We start from the raw sequence: 27900 nt of genomic DNA, 5'->3' as shown, positions 1-27900 counted from the left end.
CGCGGAGGCACGGCGGGGACCTCGGGGACCTCGGGGACCGCGGGGACAGCGGGGAGCTCGGGCAGGGCGAGCGGGATGCTGCGCTGGGCGCTGCTGGCCGCGCTGCTGTGCGCGCCCGCGGCGGGCGGCGGGCGGCGGCGGGCGGCCAGCCTGGGCGAGATGCTGCGGGAGGTGGAGGCGCTGATGGAGGACACGCAGCACAAGCTGCGCAACGCCGTGCAGGAGGTGAGGGGGAGCGGCGGCAGGGCGGCTCTCTGCTCCCGTGTCCCAGCCCCGGGAGCCGCGCTCCGGCTGAGCGGCGCGGAGCCCCCGGCTCGGAGCATCCCCGGGATGGGCAGAGGGGCGGGCCGCGGCCCCGCTGGAGCGCGGAGGGAGAAAGGCACGGGGAGCGGCCGGGGGAGGAGGGGAGGGGAGAGTTACGGGGGTTGTCTTCGTGCGGCAGGAGCTAAAGGCGCCGCGAGGGTATCCCGAAGCAGGATTCGGGGCCGCAAGCGTCCCGGGAATGCGTGGAGGAGCAGCTTGCTTGTGATGTAATTGCGTGCCTTGATCGCAAATTGCTGGCCCAGAGTCGCACGGGGCACGTTTCAAAGCCAGGAGCTGAGACCAGACCCAAAGCCGTTGTCTCATATGGCCGTCAAAACACCTCGTCCCTGCGCTCCCCTGTCCTGTGTGCTTTTTATTCCCATTCGTGTTAAGAATCTTCCTTTCAAGTTCCCTTTGTCTCTCATTCAAAAGTACCTTGTCTATACGAACCTTTAACTGACCATCTGCTGTAGAAACAGACCTAGGCTTACTATGATTAGATAATTTCTGAAGTTTTGCTGTCATCTGGACGGTTTCTGACATCTGCCTCTGTTACCCGCTTCATTTTGACTGCAAACACATTAAGACAAACCATTCTTTACAATTCTGCCAAGGTGCTGAAGGATGTAATCAGAATTTCTGCCTGTTTTACTCTATAGTCCGTTCTGGGTTGAGGAATGGTCTGTGTGCAGCACAAAGTGTGAACCGTTTGAGCAGAGTCTTAGGAGATAAATGGTTTGTGTTTAGAAAGATTTGCAGCTGTTATTTAAAATAAACAGACACGCCAAAAGGAGAGATTTTGTCTTGGGAAAAATCCTGTTGTTCATCCTGGTTGAACTTGTGGCCTCCTAGCTCTGTTACAGTGGTTGCAAATAGAAGAAACATGATTTATTCTTGCGTGTTTACAAGATCCACACCCTTCTTCATCCCTCAAAGACAGTAGGAGCTGAAACAAGAGAATTAAATTCTGGATATCGGCACCCTCATCTCTAGAGGGTGCCTCGTGTTGACTTCAAAGGCCTTTTGTTTCTCTCTCTTGCCAGGATACTTTCTCTTCTTTGTCAGAATGGAAAGCCTGGCTGAAGTTCTCAGCGTTTTCCTGTGCAGAACAGAAAGCTGGGCTCTCGACTGACACCAGCCTGTGCAGATGCCAAATTGCCAGTGTCCTCCACGCTTTTTTCCCCTCACAGGGACTGGCTTTGGCTTCGCCAGCCCAGAGCTCGATGTTTTAGCTCAGCCCTGTTTTTCTGGCCCATGGGAAGAGCTGGAGCAGGCAGTGTCTGCCACTGGGGGCCCGCACAAGAAGCATAGCTTGGTCTCTTTTGTGACATTTTTGCTGATTTTCAGTTGTTTGGTTTCATTTATTTATTCATTTATTTTAAATTTGGCAGATGGAAGCTGAAGAGGAAGGGGCAAGAAAGCTGTCAGAAGTCAGCTTTGAAGACTTACCTCCCAACTACCATAACGAGTCCAACACGGAAACCAGAGTGGGCAACAGAACCGTTCAGACTCATCAAGAAATTGATAAGGTATGAGAAAAACTCGTATTTGGTGAGCTCTCCATTCTTACACACCTTTTCTTCAGAAATAAAACCCCCCAGTTTCACGTGTTTATTCACAAAATAATTTGGAGCGTAAATTCTCCTGTTGATAATTGCTTTGGGGTTTGATTGTGTCTTCTGGTGCTTGACTAGTCACGGTGTCAAGGACACCTGCCACAAAAGGTTAGTGTGAAATAGCAATTTATTTTGAAAAAAAAGGGCCTGCTAAAAATAGGACACAGCTACAGCTATTACATGGGGAATGAAAACCCAACCATATCCCGCTCAGCTGGCTTCTTTACAGTGTCATTTTAAATAGACAAGGAGGTAGCTCTGTCATCTGCTTTCTCCCTCAGGTTTATTAAGAGTGACAGCTAAATGGGGAAAAAAGAAGGGGGTGGGAGCGGGTTAATTATTGCAGGATGTAGGACTGAGAGTAACAAAGGACTAATAAAAACTGTAGTTCGATATTTGTTTTTTTTTCCTGTATCAGGTTACAGATAACAAAACTGGATCAACAGTTTTTTCCGAGACAGTTATTACATCTGTAAGAGATGGAGAAAACAAAAGGAATCATGTAAGTGGGCACATTTCTTTTGAAAATCAAACAGATACTTTGGGTTCCTTGTTCAGAAGTTTGTGACAGAGTTCACCCAACAAAATTTTGCAGTGTTTTGAAACACACAGAACCGTTGGGGTAAGCAGTCAAAAATGTTTGTGTTTTTTCAGTAGTTCAGCTTGGGATATCATGACTTGGAAAAAGAGTTTCAGTGCCGTGGTTAATTGATATGTTTGAATATTCAATTTGTTGTCAAATGTCAATATTAAGTACCAATAATAGTTAGACAGCCCTCTCCAGTGAATGTGGATAAATCCTTAGTATAACACTGACCTTGTCTTCCATGAAAAAAAAAAGTTTTACAGATTTTAACAGTTGAAAATAACCCCAAATCATATATTTATGAGGGATCTTTGGAAAAACATATGGCTCTATTTGCTTTTCAGCCTAACACAGTGATGGACAACTGGTTATGAAACGTCACTTTCAGGGGAAGGGAGAGACAACCATAAAACATGAACAACCATAACAACCATATTTTGAAGGGAGGGGAATTTATTGTCCCATCAATAAATAAATAAATCCCCCTCCCCTCAAAATATGATTGTTTAAGGACTCTCAAAGGAATTTAAAAGATCAAGAATATTCTTTACCCGAGTCTTGCAAGCACAGGTACATTTGCTGAACATCAGAAGTCACATGGGAAATTCAGCACATACCACTCCTTTAAAAAACTGGATTTTCTTTGGTTTTAGTCTTACCAAAGTGGATTTTTTCCTGTGCTCTCACTTAGACTGGGCTTGCCAGGTTTCCTGTGATAGCTGGCTTCATCTGACTAGTAGTTTGTGGTTGGATTTACTTCAACATGCCCTGGCTTTTTTTAGAGTAACTTACCTCCAGTTCTTTCACAGAAGCAGCTCTGTAACTCTTCTATAACTAAAATTATGGAAATTATTTTATAAATATAATTACGGAAAAATTATGTCAGTAGTTCCGATTTTTAATGGACACAGAACCCGAAATTAGTGCCTCTTTTCTAAAGTTTTCCCTCTTGCAGCTCATGTTTTCATACTGCTATTTAAGTTTGGAAATGGCAGGTAGCAAAATATAGCACACACAAGAAACTTTACTCTTTTTTTTTTTTTTTTTTTTTTAAACTATTTGGCAAAGCTTGTAGCTTAAGTGAAAACCCAAGGTATAAAATAAATTGTAACAACTCTAAACTACAGCTGATTCTATACAAAGTGTTAACATCCTACACAGTGCTTTTTAATAATGAGATTCTGTGTAATGAAGGCAATCCAAATGGTTTTTTTTTCCAAACGTGATCATCATCTTCAAACCCAGTGTACAAAGGCAAACTTTATAACCTTCTTAGCTCTGCAACACAACGCTAGTGGTGTTTCATAATGTATATTTGGCTTGCCTGTGGTGTCTAATCATTTTCACAGCTGTAAAAATTATTTCTAAATTAACTTTCTCCAGGGTTCATACAAAGTTCCTTATAAGCTTCATATATCAAGGTACAGCTGCATTTTCCATATGGGAAGGTTTGCCTCTCTGACCAAGCCAGTGCTGCATCCAGAGCGCTCACGCTGCTCCCAGTGCTCCAGCTGAAGGATTTGAGGGCTGAAGAGAGATTTTTGTCAGGTTTTGTGGTGACAGCTTTTGTGCAGCTCTGAGGAACAGCCAGAGCTGGTCCCGCCAGCTCCTCATCACTTAAACCCCGCACCCGTTGTTCACCAGCACCTCCCTGCAGCAGCAGCTGCTGGAACAGAGCTGCACTTGTTAGGGCTTATTTCCCCCCTCACACTCATTGTGAACCTTCAGCATGCCCACAGTACAGTTGTGGGGGTTTTATCTTCTTTTCTTCTGTCAGAGCCAGGATTAAATGCTGGAGAGACAGATTTTCATGTTTGGACTGAGAAGTTTATTAACTCTCATCTATAGTACAGTCTCACAAGTTGTGAGCTCCAGCTAACAAAGTAGAAAATGGCTCTGTCTCTTATCTCTTTCCAAGGCCTTTTAAGCACAAACTGTCCAATTATGAAATGATACCTAAATTATTTTTACTTTTAACCCGATAACCAACCACCCGTGGTCCGCAATGTGGATTTTTCCACTCAATTACAAGAAACCACCCAAACCCATGAAGAAGGTGAAAAAGAAAGACTTAGACTCCACCCTAAATCCTCCATATTGCTTCATATATATTACTGTATTCTAAAACCTTAAACTCTTAAGTTTTCCACCATGTGATATTACACACTTCCATTCAAACTACACACCCATGATCTCAGTGCTGTCGCTCAATTTTGGAAGCCTCTTCCACGGCCTCGGGTCAAACACAGTGTTTTCTTGAGGGACAGTGCCTGTCAGCACAGAAAGTCTGAAATTCTCAGCTTCCAGGGTTCCAAGATGCAAACACCTTATTTAGAGGTTGCCAGCTTAGAGGAAAAGCAGCCCAGAGATGCACTTGGTCCTTGTTTTAGGAGGGCATGAAATTGATGTGACTGAGAGATGCCTAACAGGAGTGCATCTGAGAATGCTTGCAAACTTTAAACATTAAGGAGGATCATGAATCACTTCTGCTATTACAAGGGCGAGGAAATGTTGTGGGAGTAATGCAAATAAGAGTTGGAAGATTTGGGTTACAGCAAGGAAAAAGGTGGTGCTGGGGGGAGATCTGTGAAGTAGAAGAAAAATTCTGTCCGAATTGAAAGGCGCTGTTGCTTTGATCCGCAAACTTAAGGTAAAAGTACTGGGAAATGAGTTGCCTAAAACTTTTCACTGGGCCCTTGGGTCATTTTCATGTACACAAATTTTCATACCTGAAGTTTTGTGTGACCCTGTGACGTGTCCCTGTCACTCTCCAGGCCACAGGCTTCCCAGACCAACCGGTGGTGGAAGAGTGATTCCACTGGCTTCATAGGCTCAGTTTATAGGCTTACCTTATAAAAGTTAGGGATTCCCACAGCTCCTGTACTTTAGGTACAAGTTTGGGTAGTAAAAAGAAGGATTTTCCAAGCACCTTCACAAACCACCTGCTCTGATATTTAAACTCAGTGTAATTTATTACTGCAGTAATTTGTCATAACTGGAACCCTACACCTCCTCAGTTTACAGTTATTTTCTGTGCTGAGTTATAAGCCCCTGAAATCAGTGGAAGTTTTTCATGTGACATTGTTGGGCTTTGAGAGATGACACAAGAGCCTCACAAGAAGGCAAAGATGTGTCAGCATTGCAATAATAAATCCACTTTTTGGCTGGAATGAGAAATCCAGCACTGGAGAAGCAGCTTCATGGAAAACAGGTTGTGCCTGCATTTACATCACAGTGCTTGTCCTTCTGAGGCAGGTACCAATACACACACAAGCAGTGCACATAAATAAACTTATATAAGCATGTACACGTACATAAAGTGCAGATATTACAGAAACACGAGGAAAAATCCTCCACAGAGGTTTCCTTTCAGGCTATTTCCTCCTGGCTCTGCATCCCAGCAGCATTCTCCTCAGACTGCTCTCTGTTACTGATGGTGATGCCTTGGGAAGGCTGACCTGGAACAGAGACTGGACAGAGCTAGAGAATAAAGTAGATATTTATTGAAAGGCCTCTAGGATACACCTTGGGCAGGACAAGAGCCTGGCCAGGGCTACACCCAAGGTGGACCCAAAATGGTCACAAAAATGGTCACGACATCTTATATTTTTCTAAGTTTTGGTCCATTTGATATTGGTGTTTAATTGTCCAATTACAGCTTCAGGCTGTGAGGTCCCATCCTTCTTGTTCCTCCCTTCAGCCCACCGTTGTTTGTGCTTTTGGGCCTGAAAGTTGTACTCATTGTTCTTGGTCTTCAGCAGGGGAAAAAGATTTGTTTTGTCTCCCTGCTCTGTGAAGGGAGCTGACTGACACTCAATATGATGCTCAGAACTGCACCCTTGAGCAGCCCAGAATCTGAAAAACATGAAAACTGAAACTTAAGGCATCAGTGGCTCCTGTGACAGTGCATTTGTGGCTGTGGGTGTTTGGAGTCCCCAGAAGGGGAGTTGGGCTCGTTGCCATTTCTGGCAGTGCAGCCCAGTTCCTCAGAGGTGCTGCATTACTGGGAGGCTCCATGTGCATTCCCAGACTCACATTCACTTTCTCAGATGTCACTGAGGGCTGGCAGTCGCCCCTGTAGATGTCAGGCCTCAATCCAGCAGTCTTGTGTCTTTACAGAGGCCAAACACAGGCAAGAGGTAGCTGGATGGGCATAAAGTCTGTGGAGGGCTTGACATCCATTTGTTCCTGGATTTAAGGCTCAAATACTCTGTAATTTACTTCTCCAGGGAGCATTGGGTAGTTTGCAAATTAACAGAGTATTTTCAGTCAAAAGTTCAAGCACAGAGCACAGCAAAAACAACGGCATTCCTCATTATCCTAGGAAAATCAAAATCTTTTCTAGCTTGTTGGCTAGACCGTTTTTAGTTGTGATGCATTAGCCTAACCAAGGGAAAGCAAGGATGAAAAATATAAGGAGGCAAAATTGGTACTGGTAAGGTTTGCTACAAAAAGATTAGTTGCATTTCTTCTCACTTCCATTCACAGCAGTATTTTACTCTTTCTTCTATTACAAGCTCTCTCTTCTAATTCAAAGCTAGTGTACCTCAGCTTTTTTTCCTTTGTCTCTAGTAATATGATAAATAATAATAAAAAAAGCAATACCTCTTTTTAGCTAGGTTGTTTTTGTGGTGGTTTGCTTTTTGTTTTTTTGTGGTTTTTTTTTCAAATTTTAATAGAAGCGTACCTGTTAGCTTTCAATTCTCATTTCTGAAAGAGATTTTTAATGACGCTGGTGTCTAGGGAGAGTGAACCAGGGAACTGGGAGAATATAATGCATTTCTCATTTCGCTTTGGCACTGTGGAGCAGGTTCCTCTCTTTTGTTTGCCCGTGGTGGCAGAGGCTGTCGAGGGCACGGCTGTGCCTCCCCTTTGCTCACACAGCACAGGTCAAAGTGTCTCTGTGGGAGGGTGAGGAGAGCTCCCTTGGTTTGGCTCTGTGCAGGGTGCTGGCTGCTGCTCCAGCAGGGTGGGACACACCTTCTGCTAACACAGCAGCTGCTCTCTGAGGGATTCCAAACACCAGCGCGTCCTTAGGGGGAGACCCTGGCATGCCCAGGCCTTCATTTCCGTAGTGCAGGCTGCTGTTTGCACCCCTGGAGCTCTGGGCAGGGAGGTATCACTGTGAAACAGCCTTTTTACAGGCTGACCTGGCAGGTTCTGCTTTCTCTGTACAGACAGAACGGATGGCATCCCTTTTATAACAGCCTCATTTTCTCAGCCTTTCTCTTTACTCTAGCAGTAAAGTGGTGAAAAGAAGGGAAACAGTTCAATTTCCCCCTTTTCCAGAGAAAAACAGTGCTTTAAATGGTTCAGCTACAGCTCTTCAAGCTCCCACTTCTCCACTGATATCCAGAAGTGCCAGAGTAACCACTTGGTTCCTGTTTGGGCACCTTGTATTGTTTCACCAAACATGTTCTCAGCCACATGTGCTGGAGCTGCTTTCTTTGAGGCTCATACTTCTCCGGTGAGAGGAGTTCCTACCAGTGCTCTCTGGAAAGGAGGCTTTGGAAATTGAGAAGGAAGAATCAATGGAATGGAAATTGCAATTTTTTCCATCAGCAGCGCTGCAGGAAAAGGAGTCAATGCCAGAAATTCGAAAATGCAGCATCTTGGTGTTGACTTCTGCTGCCTTATGTCTCAGGGAGGACACTTGTTTTGGGCAGTCTTGTGTCTGGGTCCAATTCCTTTGCTGCTTTTTTCACAGAACTTTTATTCCCTGGTGACTTGCACTCACCAACCTCAAACTATCAATAGACACAGTAAGTGCATTCCTGGGTTGAAATCCAGGTCTCTGTCTAGCCAAAAATCATGTAATATCTAAATCCGGTAGGGTTTGTATATTTAATAATTTAATTCCCTGGTAGTCTGAGTTTGCTTTTCTGTTGGCTGTCCAGCCTGCTCTGCTCCATTAATCACTGGAGCAGTGCAGTTCTTTTCTGCACAACACCCACCCTTTAGGTAATCCTCGGTGGAGGAGCAGATAAGGCAAATTGTGCTTGTTTTACAGAGTCATGGCTCCTCAGGCAGGCATGGTTAGACATCCACAACCAATTATTGATGTTTTACTGAGCCCCTTTTTTTGGTTCCCTTTTTAGTTTTGGTCTTGGCAGTGTAGAATATGAAGCTTTGGGGCAAGTGTGAATAGCTGATGAGGAAAGGAGCCTGTGTTTGTTAGAGTAGAAAATGATGTGGAGAAGGTTGCAAAGGGAAGAGGCTTTAGCTAAAGATGAGAATTGTTCAATTAGCATTCTGAGCTGCTTTTACTAACCTGGAGTGTTTTCAGGCTGTGAATCTTGTTGTAGAGAGGGACTTGTATGAAAGGTGTGATGGACTGTGTGCATGCCTCTGAGACTTCATAGGTAACTCCATAAGCAGCAAATTCTCCTTAGTGATGCAAAAACTATTAAGAGATTTAATTTAGGTCATGGATGGCCATATTGTCAGTCACAGTGGTTTTGACTAATGTTCACTGGGCTACAGCCAAAAAAACCTGGATGTTAGCCCCAGAGAATGGAAAAACCTGCCAGAAGGAGTTTGAAATACAAGTGTCAAGTCTGATCCTGTACGAAGGAACTCCTCTGAGGAGGAAGGTGGGAAATCCCTGCAATTGCCTGACACACTCCTCAGTGTGCACCTCTTTCTTTGCTAAGCTCAGTCCATCCTGAGCTGGTTTTCTCTCTGAGAAAGCTGTGTGGGCGGTTGTGGGTGCGCACAGAGCAGCAGGAGTGCGCAGTGAGCACCGGCGCCAGGTGCTTGCGTAACCCTGCAGGGCTGCAGTGGCCACACACTCCGCTGTGACCCTGAGCAAACAATCAGTGGGAGCAGCTGCCAGGCCTTATCAGGGGCAGGAGAAACAAGGTGCCTTTTGCTGAGAGGTGAGGCAGGTGTTCTGGCTGAAAACACAACCAGCCACGTCAGAGAACACAGATCAGTATCACTTTTTTTTTTTTTTTTTTTTCTCTCCTCTTCTTAAATGGTGGCTTAGATTTCCAGGCAAGTAAACTGATGCAAAAGCAGAAGGATTACTCCTAATTAAAGGCATCAAATCCTGTTCTCGTTTGTATCAGTGGGAGTATGAAGCATAGAACACCATGAACATGAGCACTTCATAAACACCATGAAGTTCACCTAACCTTAGTAAATTTACTTGGTTAGTAATGGAAAAAAGCACTTAAAGACTGGCTAGGATTCCTCTCATGTTTCCTGTTAGTCTAGTTTAGTTTAAGGGGTTTTTTGCTTATTTTTGTTTGTTTATTTGTTTTTTCCTGTCAAGTTGGGGAAACAAAACTATGTGGTACTAACAGATATTCCAAAATTCTTCATTAGCAATTCCAGCCAATGCCTGTACTTAGAATTGTTAAGAAATTTGCCAGATCCTCATGTGTGTAATGTGGTATTTCTATTCCAGCTAAACCCCAAAGAAAAAGAATATTTTTACCAAGTTGGCTGAAGAGCCACCTCGCTGCTTTTCTCTCTCTAGACTATTACCCTTTGAGTAGCTAAGTTCTGACGAGAGAGAACTGTGACTGGGATACACAAATCAATCACACGGAGTCAAGAAGATTCTCGCAGAGCAGAAGGTTCCTCCAAGAGAGCCAAGGCCAAAAGCCCAAGGCGGAGAGCCCCTCTGCCTGTTTATTTCTTACTTTTTATACATTTGTGGGTCTGGCTGAAGATTGGCTTTTGGAATTTTCACCTCTCAGCCAACTGGCCACACCAGCCGTCAGTTACAATTGTTTTCAGGTTAGAAATATGCAAACAAAGGACAGAGAATGAAAAACAAAGGATTTGTTTATGTTACATGTGTGGGAAAAAGGTAGAAACTGCTCCTAATATTGTACAGTACCTAAAAGGTCTGACTCCATTTTTATGAACAATCAAAAGGCTTTAAAAAACTCAGAAAAACCAGGGTGACAGAAAACTTTTCTTGTGACAAATTTCTCCACACCAAAACCGAACTATCACTGTGATACAGTGACAGTGCCTAGAACTGATTTCAGTGTTCTGGGCATGGATGAGCCTTTGGGAAGGCTGACCTGGAATGGAGACTGGACAGAGCCAGCAAATAAAGTACATATTTATTGAAAGGCCTCTAGGACACACCTTGGGCAGGACAAGAGCCTGGCTGGGGCTACACCCAAGGTGGAACCAAAATGATCACAAAAATAGTCACGACATCTTATATTTTTCTAAGTTTTGGTCCATTTGCATATTGGGGTTTAATTGCCCAATTACAGCTTCAGGTTGTGAGGTCCCATCCTTCTTGTTCCTCCCTTCAGCCACAGTTGTTTGTGCTTCTGGGCCTGAAAGTTGTACTCACTGTTCTTGGTCTTCAGCAGGGGAAAAAGATTTGTTTTGTCTCCCTGCTCTGTGAAGAGAACTGACTGACACTCAATATGATGCTCAGAACTGCACCCTTGAGCAGCCCAGAATCTGAAAAACATGAAGGCTAAAACTTAAGGCATCAGCGAGAGCAGATTGGTAAAGCAGGGAGTTCTCCTGAAGGATACAAAACTCTCTCCTGCAGCCAGTGCTCCCCAGTGTCCTTGCACCACTTCTAAAGCCCTCAGCATTCTTGTTCACTGTGGGAATAAATCCTGCCTTGCCTGGAGCTCTCCATGTGCAGGGAGGAGTGGAGCTTCCTGCTTCTCCCTTGTTTGCACGCTGGTTGCCACAACTCCTGTGCCAGCAGGCCGTGGGAAGGGAGCAGTGCCGCTCAGAGGGAGGGGGTTTGCCTCTTCCCTGGGTTCGGTTCAGTTTTCCCACTCATAACATGCCGAGTTTGGGTAGCCAAGGCTGTGCAGTTGTATTTTATAGATCATGTCCAAGTAGTAGGAAGATATAAAAACAAATCACCATGAATGATTTTACTTTCTGCCTCTCCTAGATCAGTCTAAGAGAAATGTTTGGGGTTTTCTCATCTTCGCTTTAAGGTTACATCAGTTTAGGAGAGTGAATCTTTTATGTGGGCTGGTGGCAATTTCGTGATCTGGTGCCATCTGTTAAGAGATCAGAGTGTGGACTTTCTTTATTGATGGTTCATCAGCAGTATGTATTTCCTCTAGCCATATGCGTGGAGCAAATTAATCATGAGAGGAAAAGCTTTAAGGCAAATGAGGATTCTTTTCCACTGGTTTTGATTACATGACCTAATTCGTTGGCTCCAGCAGCCATTTATTTGTGGTTTTAGCTGAAACCATGTTATCTAATTAAGCAGCAAGCCTTAGCTGGAAGGGTAACAACAGTAGCTAAGGCTTTAGGAAATAACAGGCTATAGCACTGGATGAATAGCAGAGGTATTCTGTCATTTTGTCTTTTATTTGACTCTGTTATAATCTGGGAATGGTTGAGATAGATACAGAGGATGCAGATAAACGGGTTAAAGCAGGTTACATCTGTGTGGTCACAGGTAAGGTGGCAGAATTTGCTGTGGGTGGGAGGCCAGCCCAATAACACATCGCTCCATAGATGATGAGCCCAAGTCTCATCTAGCCTTTGCCTGGGCTTGAGGAGGGGTAGATTTTACAGAATCTGTGGAATGATACTGGATTTATACCAGTGAGTAGGAGCAGAGAGAAGGAATGTGATCGGTGATGGCTCAGCCTTCTGTGCATTTGTGCAGAGTCAGTGTCTTGGTTTTGAAAGACAGTTGTCTGCCAGGGAAAGCTAGCCTCCCTTGGAATGGAGAGTGTAAACCCCCTTCCCTCCAAATTATTATAATTTTGCAATTAGGGGTTCTCAGGCAAAGATATGGGAAATAGGAGTAACAGTTATTTACTAGTAATATTTAAAAAACAAAAACAAAAACAAACAAAAAGACCCCCAAACAAACGACCAAGGGAGCAAACAAAGATCAGGGAAAAACCCTGGCAGAGTCAGGGATACGACCTGGCACCCTGGTGGTCAGGGTGTTGGAAGCAGTCCAGATGAATCCTCCTGGAGTTACAGATGTGGTTCTGTGGAGTAGAGATGGTCCTGCAGGAAGTCCAGTGATGACGAGATGGGTCCGGTCTTCCTCCAGGAATCCAGTGGAAAACCAGGATCCCTTGTGTCCTTCAGTCCCAGTTTTTATCTAGCTGGGAACAGTTGGCTCCTCCCCCACTGGGTGGAGCATCTCCCAACGGGATGATGGAATGTGTCATGTCACTGGTGGGCCCTGATGGCCCATTATCAGAAGATGTCCCCTGGAAGATGGAGGGGTGGTGAAAGAGATAAGAAGCACTGCCCCACCTGGTTTTAATGGCTGGGCCATTATCAGGAGGCATCCACCCCCCTCCGCCCTGGAGTAAGAAGGATAACACCTCTCCCCAAAAGCAGGTTTCAAGAGATGAACTAGAATACACATTTTTAGGTTACATAATCCAAGGCAGTCAGGAAGAGGTGTGAGATGCTACCAGTCCAGCTTGATGGTGGTTTGCACTATGATTCAGCTAAACCATGGAAATCGAAGGGAAGCGGTGAATTGTAGTTGTTTCTCTTTAGCTCTGTTTCATCAAAGGTTTGGCAAATGTTAGAAAGAAAGAAAGAAAAGCTCTGTAGAATGGTGGTTTGAAATGCAATGCCTCGAGAAATGCAGTTCTGTGTCAGCTGAGTGAGTCTCAACTTTGTCCTTCCTCCCGTGTGATTCACAAAGAGCATTTTGGCTCCTTCTGTGGAGTGAGTTTCTGCCTGGCCTGTGAGGGGCTGAGTCACTGACAGCACCGAGGGACACCATGCTGGTGGCTGCTCGTGATTCCTCCCCTCTGCAGCTTACACAGAGAGCCCCCCTCACCTGTCCTACCTGTCCTGATCCTCACCTTCACAACAAGTCCCCTTCTCCCTTCCAGCCAGTAATATATTGTGATACAGCATGACTGTGCTAAAGGTACGTGGGGTGGGGTGGGAGTTCTGGGTCTGTTTACTCATTATTCTGTCTGGAAATGACTCAGAGCCTGCTCGTGAATTTGTATCACATGAGGAATCCCTCAAACTTCTTCCCTTAGAAAGTCCAGGGGGAGCAGCAGTATCTTAGGGCATGTAGGAGAGTTTGACATCATGCTGTCAGGCAAGGGGGAAACTTAGTGTTTTTTTCCTGGGTCCAAGATATCTCACAGCTGTCAGCAGTGGTCCCATGGGAGGTGTTTGTCTTGGGCTTCATACACGGTGGAAATCTCCAATACATTTGTATTCTTATGTCCCTTTTGGAAGGGCAGAGACCCTTTTTCATTTCTTCCTCACTTGTGTTTGTTTAGGAAATGGGATGGGTATTCATGAATAATCATCATCTCATGTTGCTCATATCCTCTAGGCACGTGATTTCAGATGGAAAATTAAATTAAGGGAATAATAAAATAAAAGAGGCTCTTTTGTAATCCCAACAAATGCCTCAAAGAGGAGGTCTTGACGGAGCTTCAAAGAGTCAACACCTATGATCCAAATGCCTATTCCATCCTTAGGCAGACATGGATCTTCTGTTCCCCAAATCCTCGAGGGCTGGAGATGATTTATTCCAATACTGTTGCTGTAATTCAAGCCCCTTCTTCTTCCATCTACAGCTCATGGAAAATAGACTGTTCAATTTCTTCAATGGTGAAAGCAATCTTACACTCTCAACTCTGCCATGGGCAAAATCCATTGAGTGTGGATCCTTACCAATGTACTTCTGTTCCAGTATTATTATCTTTGGCTGGCACCTTTAACAGATTTAATAACTCTGTTGAAACTGTAGACTACAAAAAAAAAAAAAAAAAAAAAATCAGAACAAAGCTCTGATGGTTCAGGTTTGAAATCAGTTCAGTGAGGGATGGAGCACAGGTCAACATCCTACTCTCAGTGTGCTACTCCTAATTTAGTGGTGAAGATTAGCCAGCAGCTATTAAGTACAGAAATCTCGTTTTCAAAGGCTTTTCTTTTCAGCCAGCTGTTTCACATCCTTGCTCTGCCTTGTTTTGCTTTTACAAATTTGCAAAACTGACATAGTTCAGTAGTGAATCACAGAAACTTTGTGGCTGCCAATTGACAAGAGCAGCCTGCAGCAAAGCTCAGCTCCTGGGGAACATCACGACCTCAACGCTGTGTCTTTGTGTGATCGCTGCTGCTCACGAATCCTGGCACTTCAGAGCTTTGTGGCACAGCCCTGCAGTGGCTCCACAACTGCTGCTGGAGCTCAGGACATTTGGAGTAAAACCCAGGGTCTCTCAGACCACGAGTGTTCAGATGCAAAGACCAGGAGTTGTTGTTCTCCCATCAACAGATCCATAGATGGATGCATTTCTCTGTTAGGACCATTAATTGCAAACTCATTAGGAAAACTTTGTTTATAAACATACATCGTATTTTGACCTCACATATACGTATTTATGCATAGACACAGTCCTTTTCTCCTTTCCTACTTAGAGAGCTCATAGTTTCCAGGCTGAGTTAATTACCTGTCAGATGTATAATTTATGGGGGTTTTCTACTAAATTAAAACAGTTCTTCTCATGTGCCCACTTCAACACCATTGCAAAATAGATTGAAATCAGTACTTGGCACTGTGTTTCCTACATGGGAGCATTTGCAGAAGCTGTAGTCCTGCCAGGATCAGGTTATTATTATTACTGAGTTACAAAAAAGGGTGAGGGAAGAAAATGAAGTGGCTGCCTCTGCAGAGTGACCTGCTATTAAATTATTGCAAGGCATACAGAGAGATTTTGACCAAGAGTGAAAAGAGCATGACCTGAGAGAGCACCTAGGCACCATTTTTTCTCATTATTCTGAGGCATTTGCCGGGAATTTTCTTGGTTTTGTTTCTTTGGGGCTGTTTGGGTGTAGTTTCTTCTATCATTGGAGTCAGCTCCTTGGTGCCGTGGATGATATTTTGTTTATTTCCTCTTTTGACACTGAGCATTAACTGAACACCGTCTGATCAGTGGCAGGATCGCTGTTTGTGTGGTGGGAATGAGCAGGTGGTGTAGAAAGGGATGCAGGTCTTGCACTGGTGCTGAGCAGTTTATTGGGGGTCACAGCCTGCCTCAAGAATTCCCTTTTTGACGGCATGTTACGGCCAACATAGCTGTGTTGCTTTGGGTACCTAAAGCCAAGCTCAAGTGCCTTCAGGCCGCCTTCAGTTATGCCATGTAGACATATTTTGCCTCCATTTATATTGAGTGTCATGTGGAGAACCAGAAATGAAGTTTTTCCAAATAAAATGCTTCTGGGAAGCGGGGGAAAAGGAATCGGATGAGATTAGCTCTATGGAGAAGTTCAAGACAAAGCCAAGGGACTTGTGTTTATTCGTTTTGAGCTCAGCAGTCACATTCCTGCTGGACAGCCACCCAAGGAGCTGGCTTTCCCTACAGCACTGGGATGTGACCCCCAACACAGCTTGCAGCTCATGTCTGCTCCTTTTAGACGTCATTTTTTTTTAACAGAAGTTCCTAATTTTACGAGCGCTGTGTGCTTGGCAGGACAGCAGTGAGAGGTTTGTGCTGCTGGAAAGTATTACAGAGGTTTTGAGGTATTTCAGGGCAAGTTAATTCATATCTCATTAAAGACAAATGCATTATGTGCCCTGTCTAGACAACTGAGAGATTAGGAGCTGGAATGCTACTGCATTTCAAATTAAGGTAGTAGTTTCCATAAAACAATATTCCATTCTACGTAATTCTGCCCCTTTTTTTTTTTTTTTTTAAGTACATGTAGGACCTAAAACAGGTTTTATGCTCCTTTTTATTTTCCTTACTACTCAGCAGTTTTTGCCATCTGCTGCAGAAATGGAGAGCAGCCCTGCGTGAAACAACTTGCAGAAGCTGAAACAAAACCTGGAAGGGGATTTAACTCTTAGAAGGACTCATTGTAAACATGTAAAGGGGCTTTTGTTCAGAGAAGCTTTTGGAGCACAGTTGTCCCAAAATACAGTGGGAGGTGCTCCCATGCGTTTCCAAGGCTCTCACTAAAACTCATTTGCTAATTGTCACACCAATTGCTTTAGTGGCGTTGTTTCCTGTGCTGTGTTTCGGCTGGCGGATTTTCCTCAGCTCTCCAAAATCACTGATTTTTGCCTCTGTACTTCCTGGCTTGGGAACCTGAAATGCACAAAGGGTAGGAATGAGTGCTTTGGAAGGGCTGTTTTGGCTGTGCAGAATACAATCCTGCCTCTCCCTTCAGCTCCTTCGGAAGTTTGTAGGTGCAAACTTGACCTGGATCACAATAAGACAGCAAACTGGGCCATGTAGATTACACAGGGAAGGGAAAGGGGGTTCTCCTGCTCAAATCTCACTGTTTTCATGCCAGAGAACCACGGAAAAGTTGTATATTTTGTATATGAAGTCATGGCAGTGCCTTCCTCTGCTTTCTTGGGCTCTAAACTGAAGAGTAAAAATAGCAGGAGAGAAAGTCTCACTCAAGACAGTCCCTGACAAATACTGGCTGAAGATATGAGTAGTGAAGAGTTTAAATTTTTGTTTAAAGTTATCTTTGAAGAACTTTCTGAGAATGTGGAAGGAAGGGTGAGTGTGAGAGGGGAGCAGGAATGGATAAATCAAATGCCAGTTGTGAATTTAAAATCAGTGAGTACATTTTGAAGGTTAGACATCATCAGTGTATTTTTTTGTCTACAATTAGGGTTTTAATTAAGGCTTAAGGGGAAAAAGTTTAGAGCAAAATGAGTGTTATTTCAGTGCGTAATCTGCATTGTATCTCCAGGAAAACAGAGTAGTAAAAGTACTGCCATAGTGAGGCACAGAAACACTCTATGTGTTATAAATACATATTATATTGTTGGCTTTTCACAAATACTGAGATGAATTCTACATGTGTAATGCTAGAAAAACTTTGCTGTATGAATACAGTTTTTATTTCCGCTATTGACAAAACTTAGAAATAATAGTAGGATAGCTGGTATATATAGTTTTGCTTATAATTGAACTGTGTGCTTGGCTGAGATAACATCCAGTGGACATATGATGAGGACCCTGCTACTGACACGTGAACTATCAGCACCTGCCATCTGTAAAAGCACAGAGCAAAGCCCAGACTGGAGGCAATAATAAAGCAGGACCAAACCCACAGCCAAGAAACATGCACGCTCTAAAAAGGCAGACCCGAACAAGAGCCATGCAAAATAGCTCCTGGAATATGTAAACTAGTTTGTAAAAAATACAAATATGCGTAATCTGTGAACATGCAACATAATGAAAAAGTATTTAAGGGGTAGCTCTGAAGATGTTAAGTGTGCTCTTAGCTGAATGCCAGGCACCCAACCGTTTAACCCTTTGCTTTACCTCTGTCTCCTATTGTCTTTTTATTAAACCTTTTAAATTTTACCAAAAAAAATAAACCTTGTTTTTCACAGTGGGATGGGAGCACTCCAGCAGGGATGCACTCCAGCAGGGTGGGATGGATGCACTCCAGCAGGGTGGGATGGGTGCACTCCAGCAGGGTGGGATGGATGCACTCCAGCAGGGTGGGATGGGTGCACTCCAGCAGGGTGGGATGGATGCACTCCAGCAGGGTGGGATGGGTGCACTCCAGCAGGGTGGGATGGATGCATTCTAGCAGGGTGGGATGGGTGTACTCCAGCAGGGTGGGATGGATGGACTCCAGCAGGGTGGGATGGGTGCACTCCAGCAGGGTGGGATGGGTGCACCCCAGCAGGGTGGGATGGATGCATTCTAGCAGGGTGGGATAGGTGCACTCCAGCAGGGTGGGATGGGTGCACCCCAGCAGGGTGGGATGGGTGCACTCCAGCAGGGTGGGATGGGTGCACCCCAGCAGCCAGCACAGGCTGCAGAGCTGCCTGCAGCACCTGCCAGCCCCAGGGCGTGCTGTGGGCTGCAGGCCGGCACGTCACACTGGAAGAAAACTCTTTTCCTTTGTGCTTTTCCACATGTGTGCAAAGGCCTGAGGGAAAGTGCAGGTGTCAAAGCTTGTCCCACCAGCTGTGACCTGCACAGCCCTGCCCCAGCTGTTTCAGTGTCTGGGAGCTGCCACGTTCAGCTATCACCAACATCGCTCACTGGTTTATTTGCAAATAAAATGGACACTAACCATTCTTTGCCATTCTTCCAGGGGCTGCAGGATGTTCACTGTAGGGCACAGTATTATGATAAGAGTCCACAGGATGCTGAGTGTGTCCTGACAGTAGATGGCATGGGATTCTCCATCCTGGCCTCTGCTGCTGATGGGTCCCAGTACACCCATTAATGAACAGGCAGTGCTGCTTTCACTCTGTGTTACTCTTTAGCTCTTCCAAACAGCCTATTCCTTTGCCACAGCATTAACTGGTAGAACATCAAAATGGATTGCAGAGAGGTGTGCATCATCATCAGTGTGGCCAATTCTGTCTGTAAGTCACCAGCTCAACTTGTATGCTCTGCTGCACATCAGGAGCCAGCACTCCTTCTCCCCAGTTTACCCAGTTACTCCTGCAATGACAAAATATTCTGAGAAATAATTTAGTTTGCACAGTTCCGGGGGAAAAAATTGGATTGCTCAGAATCTGTTCCAGCTGATGAAGGTGTTCAAATTTGCTCCTTGTCCAGTAGCAACTATTCTGCCTAAAGGTAGCTGAATTAGAAAAGGTCTGTTGCCTGATTAAGGAAAAATAAATAATAATAAAAAATATGGTTACACATCTGCATGTAAGCATTTCTGAGTTCTGCATTAACTGTGGGTATCTGGGTGAGGTAAATTGGTGTGGAGGGTGGCACAATTTCACAGAGCACATATGGAAGGAAGCCTGTGCCATGCCAGGAAAGAAAACCACAAATGGATTTTTTTTTTTCCTGACTGGAAATCCTCATAAAACTGAATGTCTGAACTGGTAGGACACAATTCAGTAAAAGGAAAAAACGTTTTTTGGTGTGGGACTCATTAATTCAGGAGAAAGCAGCAACTGGAGAATTGCAACGTTGGTGTTAGGTGGTTTTAGAGCAGGAGAGTGAGTTATTCCATGGGCTTAAAAACAGTCATGGGAAGATTTCTCCTTTGTGGAGAAGGACATTTGGAAAACCTGACTACAGCAAGACCTGGCTGTTTGCCTGAAAGGGGATGGAACAGGAATGAAACAGTATAGTCTGTTCTGGGTATGGCTTATACAGGGGATCCATAAAAAGCAGCTGACAAAGCTACAAACAGAAAGTTGGCCCAGAAGAGCATAGCTGCTGAAGTGGCTGGCTGCTCACTTGGAGCCACAAAACCTCCAACATGCTGCATAACATTTGGATATTTGGATTTTGATCCACCTGATTGGGTAGTAACAGAAAAAAGAAAAAAAAAAAAAAGGAAAAAAAAGAAAAGGGAAAACAAAGGGGAAAAGAAAAAAAAAAAAAAAGCAGAACACACACAGTACTGGAATAAGTAAGCTGGAAAACATTGTGATAATTTATAGCAGCCTAGGCCTGGTAATACTAATTCCTTAAAGCAGCTAAAATGATTTCTTCTGAATTATAAACACATAACCTGAATGTCGAGTCGTGGACTTGAAAGGAGTCAGGCCCCAGCCCGCACTTAGCTTCTGTTCTGTGTTTGTGTTCTGGGTAATCAAACTGTTTGAAAACATCCCAAGTGGCCAGAATGGGTAACTCAGCCAAGGCAGATTCCTGCAAAGCAGCCTTGCCTCACTCAGGGCAAGAACCCCCCAAAAGGCTGAGTCTGGACAAGATCCGAAGAAAGCGAGACGCTCAGTGGGAACTTTCAGTAGGGGTTTGCGCAGATGATCTGCTCCAGCCCGTGAGATTAGTGTCTGCCAAAGAGCAGCCAAGTGTTTACTTCAGAGAATCTGGGGATTTTTGTGTAATCCTTTTTTTCCTTTTCCTTTTTTTCCTTTTTCCTTTTCCTTTTTTTCCTTTTTCCTTTCCACTAACAATGGTACAAACCGGTGCTGGAGTACAGGTGGCTCAGAACTGTGCTATGGTTTATTCTTCTGTTGACTACGTTGTTTCCAGCCTGGAGGGGGGGGAAAAAAAATAAATAAATGACATTTTAGAGAAGAGGGTTAATCACACAATTTTTGAGAGGTGGGAAAACACCCCTTCCCTGTGAACTAGACATGAGCAAGCTTTTTGTCTTGGTTCCCAAACAAGAAATACAATCAATGAGGAGCTTCTGGTATTTCAAGGAGGGGCATGAATTTTTGCAAATCACACTTTTATCCTTTCCTCCAGGAGTGCATCATTGACGAAGACTGTGAAGCAGGGAAATATTGCCAGTTCTCCACCTTCGAATACAAATGTCAGCTCTGCAAGCCCCAGCACACAGTAAGTCCTGGCTGAGATGGGATTTCATGGGATCTTTAGAAACACAGCAAGTTATCGCTGCTGATGTCAGCAAGTCAAAATTGACAGAAGAGAAGCTGCAGAGCTTTCTGCGTGAGGATAAAAAAAAATTTCATGTTAATGTGGAGTAATTAAAAACCAAGGTGGGGATGGCCCAACACCTACCTTCTCCACACCTTTTCTTTGCAGTTCTCAGCAGGGCAGTTGCAGGATAAAGAAAGTAAAAACTGGATCCTAGCCACTCTTGTGTTGTAGAGGGAGCTCAGGCTGAAGGAGGTGGGATCAATTCCCTGACGCAGAACCTCGACAGTTACAGAGCATTTTTCTCCTTAATTGGCAGCTCTTAGTAGTGCCAGTGTAGTCCTATTCCTTGCCCTCTCTTAAACACTGCCTTTGGGATCTACTGGAAAAGAAACAGAGATTTTGTGTGGCTGCCCAGACAGGGCTTTACCCAGGCAGGAAAAAGCTGCTGAAAGGCTGACCTGCCACGACTCTTTAGGATTATTTTTCAAACTACCTCAAAAAGGAAACAAAGTGACACACATGGCTTTTATTAGGTTGATTACTTAGACGTGTGTAGTTGAAACACTGGGGCAGTTGTCATACAAAGCAACCTTTAGCTAGAGATTTGCATTTCTGATTTGCAAAGAGATTTTTTTTCCAGAGAGATTTTTTTCAAAGATTCTTGGTCACCAGTGAGGTCTGGTTCTTATTACAACTAAAAGATGGATTTTAGTAAGACTTTTTTTTTTTTTTTTTGTGTTCCTTTGCTCTTTGAAAACAATTCTTCTGAACAAATGATGAATTCCCGACTGCATTTGACAATGGAAAAAATCAGTAGCGTTCACTGTTGATGACGTTTCCTTTATTAATTTTTGTTTCCCTTGATTGCAGAGGAGGGAGCAGCATTTCAGTACCTAAAGGGGCTGCAAGAGAGCTGGAGAGGGACATTTAGCAAGTGTCAGGAAATGACAGGATAAGGGGGGAATGGCTTTAAATTGAAAGAGGGTGGGGTTAGGTTGGATATCGGGAAGGAATTGTTCCCCGGGAGGGTGGGCGCAGGGTGCCCAGAGAAGCTGTGGCTGCCCCTGGAGTGTCCAAGGCGGGGTTGGATGGAGGAGCAGTGGAGGTTCCCGTCTGGCCATCGTTCCACGCGTGCTTCGGTTGAGAAGTTAGGCGGTTCTGCTTGAACAGCGGGAGCGTGACGTGGATTGAAGGCACGCGTTGTCTTCAGGCGCAGCTGTGAGCGTGGCTGTGCGTGTGCTAACCCGCGCTGAGCGCCGCAGCGCCAGCTCCCTGACCAGCCTTTGCCCTTGGCAGCCCTGCTCTCGGGACGTGGAGTGCTGTGGGGAGCAGCTCTGCGTGTGGGGCCAGTGCAGGAGATCCACTTCCAGAGGGGAGAACGGCACCATCTGTGAGAACCAGCACGACTGCAGCCCCGGGACGTGCTGTGCTTTCCACAAAGGTACACGGGGCCCTCGTCCCGTCCGTGGCAGCCTGCAGGAGCCTTGGCACGGGGATCCTTTTAGCCATGGGCTGTTGGAACCCTGGAAGCTGAGAATTTCAGGCTTTCTCGAGAAAGCGCCGCATTTGACCTGAGGCCGTGGAACAGGCTTCCAAGGTTGAGTGATTGAGCACCGGGGATTATGGGTGTGTGATTTGAATAGAACTGTGTAATGTCACAGGGTGGAAAGCTTAAGAGTTTAAGGCTTTAGTGTGCAGTAATGTATATAGAGCAAGATGGAGGAACTGGTTATGTCCTTCTTCTTCACCTTCTTCTTCATGGGTTTGGGTGGTGTATTGTAACTGGGTGAAAAAATCCGCATTGCATTCCACGGGTGGATGGTTATGGGGTTAAAAGTAAAAATAATTTAGGTGTCATCTCGTAATTGGACAGTTAGTGCTTAAAAGGCCTTGGAAAGAGTTAGAGACAGAGCCGTTTTTCACCTTGTTAGCTAGAACTCACAGCTTGTGAGACTGTACTGTACATGAGAATTAACAAACATCTGAGCCCGAACACGAAAACTGCGTCTCCCGAGCATTTAGTCCCAGCTCTGGCACAAGAAAAGAAGATAAAAACCCCACCCAGAGGGAAGTGGTTAAATCTCTACAGAACCAGCAGGTTGCTCTCCCTTGGCACTGGGTTAAGTCCATCAGAAAAGAAGGATAGAATTAGGAGTGAGAAACAGCCTGGTGGGGTGCACGCTGGTGAAAGCAAAGCCTGTTGCATGCTAGAGATGAGACCAGCAGCAGAAGCACAAAAATGTGCATTTCTAAAGGGGAGTCTTAGGCATTTAAAAACAGCTGAGCTCTATGTCAAGTTTACACACAGCAGAGCAAAAATGAGAGAATTAAAAATGTGCAGAAGAAATTAAAGAGCTGGCTGAAAGTGGCTTCTCCTTCCTCTCGGCAAGCAGCTCATCAGAACCAGACTGCAGACACATTTCATGCTCCAGGTTTCACTGGAGTGAGCCTTCCAGGGCATCACACCACGCAGTGGTGAGCAGGCAGCCAAGAGGCACAGAGGAATGATGTCCCAGATTATGTTGTCCGTTCATATGGGAATGTGAAACTTGATTTGCAGAAGGGAGCACATAGGGGAAGGTCTCGGGCCTGAAATCAATCCCCAGTCCTGTCTGGTTGGGGTCCAGTTTCTTCCACTGTTCTATACCCACCAGTTCCTCGCTGCATTTATCATTTATTTCAGTAGTGACAGGACACAATTCCAGACAGCTCCCTATACCAGGTACATCCTCCCCTGGCTTTTTTCCTTGCTGTGAGCCAGAGCAGACCTTGTGCTGATGGCTGGGCCTGTCCCACTCTCAGCCTGGTGGTGCAGTCAGGCTGCCAGGGCATTCCAGGAAAACGAAGGAGAAAGCTCCAGCACCATTGAAAAGTGAAGAGGATCTGCTCAGCTTCCCCATGTTGATGTTGAGCATTACATAGTGGACCTTCAATGCTAAGTAAGTTTAGTTAGGAAGGAACAAGATACTGAGTTATTGGGAAAATTATATATATATATATATATATATCTCAGTAGGTAAGAACATTGATGAATATCGATAGAATACTCTTAGAACATAAAATAGTGCCACTGATTAATAGCAATGAATTTTTATTCTCTGTGGCAGTCTGCTTTAGCAGGGGCTTTAGGGTTTTGCATGTTAGGCCTAACCTCAGGGCCTCTCTCCATCACTAAAGTATTGCAAATGATTGTCCTAATAAAGATGTGTATTTTCATATAAAACTGTAGTAAACCGTGGAGTATTTGCTGCTCAGTATATAATGTTTTGAAAGTGGGAACTGATAGGTCATGTACATTAAAGCATGCAGATACATAGATGTGTCTTTTCACCAAATTTGGTTTAAAAACCTAGATTTTGAATTCTTCTCATATTTTATCCTGCCATACGAGGTGACTGAAGACAAGAGGAGGAAGGCAGTTTTTATGGGAACATCTGGAAGAGCTGAATTCCAGACTGAGACTGGGAGTTCCTGACATGAGGAAACCCAAAGGACACAGCCTTCTTAAATAATTTCTTACACAGGCTGAAATTCAGCCCTGTGTGGAAACAAGGGTGCCAAACCCCAACTTTGCCCGCAGCAGAACTGATAAAATAAATTTAATGTCTGAGCTGTAGTTCTTGTAACCTCATTAGTTTCTGAACAATTGCTCTGTATTTGCAGCCTCTGCAAAGAAATAGGAAAAATAACAGAGTTTAAGATAGAGGGGTCTGTCTCTATTCAGATTTCAAACCTTTAATGCTACTCATTGCAAAGGATTGCCTATAATGTTAGTTTTCTTGGGATCAGAAGAGTTTGGCATCTCCGAGGGATGGAATTGCGCTGTACTGCCTTGACGGCAGTCTCTGAGTCAAGCTGATCGTGCTCATTAGGGATGAACTTCAAATGTCTTACTCCCACCTAGTGGAAAAAACGTGGTTATGGCTCCCTATATCACGTAAGGGGACGTAAAACCAGATCGAGCCTGTCTTTTTATACCTTGCACACACAATTAAACATGGGCTCACCCCACTTCAGTTGACAGCTAAGGACTTCTCCTAAAATGCCTTTCCTCTGGCCTGCAGAGCTGCTGTTTCCTGTGTGCACACCCTTACCTGAGGAAGGTGAGCCCTGCCATGATCCTTCCAACAGACTTCTCAACCTGATCACCTGGGACCTGGAGCCCGATGGAGTGCTGGAGCAGTGCCCCTGTGCAAGCGGCTTGAGCTGCCAGCCGCAGAGGTGAGGACCGAAGCTGGGCTGCTTGGAATTTTTTGAGGGGTCTGTCTCTGTGATAAATAGCTGCAGAACTCACAACATTCTGCCTCACTAGAAAAGGTTTTGACAGCTTTTCTCATCAGTAGCACCGAAACCGTCCGCTTTGTCCCACAGAGATGTGCCTGAGTTTGGCAACGCATTAATCCAGTGGGAATTAAGTGTGTGAATTAATGAGTCTGGTACTCTGCTTTTTAATCAGTCAGTGCTACCAGCTGTTGAGGTGCATCATTCCAATGCCATTCTCTGCATACAGTCCCTGTCCACCAACTCTCTACGTGAGACTGGGCTTCTGTCAGGTTTTTGCTTGCTTTAGAATGTAAGATACGTTAAAGGAATTTTAATACAAGCTTTTCATAGGTCGTGCTTTCAGTATTTCTTTAAAAGGAGTTATTTGCATCATCAGCAGTTTCATTGGCAGAAAGTGAGATGATTCCAGTTTTGCTCAAAGCATTTTTAGAAAACATGTATTTTCTAATAAATAAATTCTCCAGGTTTGCTTCTACACTACCAGCATTATATTAACTTCCAGCAAGACGTCATCCAGCTGGGATAGAAATGCAGATTAATATTTCTCTCTTCTGTGTCCAACTCCTACATTTTTTTTGTGCTTGAAAAGGAATTGGGTAACTTTTTTTTTTCATAAATGTCATCTAAGGAAGCAAGCAGAGCTGATCCCGTCCTTTCAGCACCAAAATTGTTGTTAATCCGCTATTAACCTCAGGGGAGGTCTGTCAGCAAATGTCAGGTCTAGTAAGAACCATGTTTCAGATGAGGATACAGAAGCACAGAAATTAATTAGGGTGTGAATGTAGCTGAACTGTCCAGAATTTTCTATCTGAAGATTCAAATAACATTTTTTGTTACCTGTTTTTTGGAGGGCCGCTGCTCTCTTGTATATCAGGATCGAACATTCTGTACTGTTAGGATCTCTGTATGTGGAAAGCACATTTCTATCTCTCCAGCTACCAAGCATGTGAGAGTCAGCTTGGTCACTGTGCCTTTGACACGTTTTCATGTGGGGAGGGAATGGAGAATTTCATAGACTAGCAAAAGAACACAAAATGATGCAGTGTATGACCAGATGTGCCTTTTCCCAACAGCCACAGCACTACATCTGTGTGTCAGCTGTCTGCCAATGAAACCCAGCACACTGAGAAAGAAGATCCCTTAATCGTGGATGAGATGCCCTTTCTCAGCTTGATGCCCCAAGATCTCCTCTCTGATTATGAGGAAAGCAGTGTCATTCAGGAAGTGCGTAGAGAATTAGAAAGCCTGGAGGACCAAGCAGGCTTGAAGCCTGAGCCTGACTCAGCTCAGGAGCTGGTTTTTGGAGATGAAATCTAAAGCCCAAGCACCAATTTAGTTAGTTATTTCTAGATTTTTTTTGTTTGTTTAGTGTCTTGCTTGTATGAACCCTGAACACACACTGCTGGATAGAAGTGCAATAAACAAGGTGTTCAAGGAGCATCCTTCTCTGTGCACCAAACCTGCATGTCCCAGCTACTGTGGAATTCTTGCAGTCCCTGGACCAAACCTTCTGCCAAATGGGAACCATAGGAGCACTCTTCTGGATTTGTACTTTCCCCTTGTATGTTGGAAATAAACTTCTTAGTACTTGTACTCATTAAAAAATACACACAAGCATAAATAGTGACCTTTGAGTACGGCTGTTCAGAGTTGTTTATTTCTCTAGGGTAAGAACCATCTACTCTGACACTGTTGCAGTCATAGATTTTAAGGAATTTTAAAGGAATTTTACGTGTTTTTTTCTTTAGAATTGGTTTGTGCTTTTAATACACTTCATAGGCATAAATCTGTGCATGTTGCAAGACGTGATTATTTTTACCATCCTAAAAGGTCACTGATTTAAAAAAATCAGTAGCGAGCTAAGAGTAAAATCTGACCCCCAAACTCCCCAGCTCCCAGCTGTCTCACCAGTTTGCTACCATGGCTCCTCCACTATTAAAGGTTTCCTGGTGTATAGATTTCACCATCTGCTGTTGTACGTGGTAAAACAAGAGGTGAGGTTCCAGCCAAGTTACTTTTCATGGTGCTTCTTCCCAAATAATCCCTATTGCTCATGTCTGGTTTGGAACAGCAGAGCACCAATGAGACTGCGCTACCAATTTCCACATCTTTCTCCACTTCTGGTGTATGAAGGCTTTTCAATAAATTCCTTGGGTACCAGAATGAATAATTAATAGCCATTATCATTATAAACAGGGAGGATATTTCATTGTAACTGAGTTTTGGTTTTAGGATTCTACAACCATTGTCACACCAACACACACACAGACACAGCCTCTGAGAGTTTATCGAGTCTACCCTCTCTTTCTATCCCTAATAAAATTATTGTGCTTTAGACACAGCTCCCTCTGTGCAAGGAGAAGCAATTAAGTGCCGCTGCAATTCTCCTGTTTAAAAACACAGCCATGAGAGCAGTACCTGTCTGTGAATACTGCCCTCTTAAGGACAGTATGCTTCTTTCAAGTTCTTGGTGCCGCAATCCCCAGATTTAATCTCTACATTTTTGCCTTTCTAACTGTCCAAGTTTGAAGAAAATTCACAATCCATTTGATAGGTAATTTTTTGTCTCTTCCAAAAGCTCTAAGGATGCTTTAGCAGTCTGTATCTATGGCAAATGGTAATTTAATGAAGTACCCTACCTAGGGGATGGTATTTCCCTCTCTGATCCTTTGCCACCTCCAACCTCACATATGTTGGCCAAGAGGCAGCACAGGACAGTCAGAAGAGGAATGCTGAGGAAATGCCTCTGTGCAATACCTGCTCCTCAAGCTGCCAGATTCCTCAGCATTTTTAGGTTGCTGTGGGCACAGCACGCAAGGAAGAACTGAAGGTTCTGTAATTGAACACC

At 44.4% G+C, this 27900-nt stretch overlaps 1 protein-coding gene across 1 annotated transcript; it reads left to right on the top strand.

The window, feature by feature from the left end:
- On the top strand, positions 1–26693 carry DKK3 (dickkopf WNT signaling pathway inhibitor 3). Its single transcript, XM_040067277.2, has 7 exons — positions 1–225; positions 1695–1832; positions 2338–2421; positions 20634–20726; positions 22065–22209; positions 24833–24989; positions 26126–26693. The coding sequence occupies exons 1-7, from the start codon at positions 76–78 to the stop codon at positions 26367–26369; spliced, it is 1011 nt and encodes a 336-aa protein (XP_039923211.1). The 5' UTR covers positions 1–75; the 3' UTR covers positions 26370–26693.
- Positions 26694–27900: the final 1207 nt, after the last annotated feature.

The sequence above is a fragment of the Hirundo rustica genome, chromosome 6, assembly GCF_015227805.2.
Source record: "Hirundo rustica isolate bHirRus1 chromosome 6, bHirRus1.pri.v3, whole genome shotgun sequence".
In the NCBI taxonomy this organism is placed as follows: Eukaryota; Metazoa; Chordata; class Aves; order Passeriformes; family Hirundinidae; genus Hirundo; species Hirundo rustica.
The sequence above is the reverse complement of the archived record's forward strand: the minus strand, read 5'-3'. Positions and strand labels throughout refer to the sequence as shown.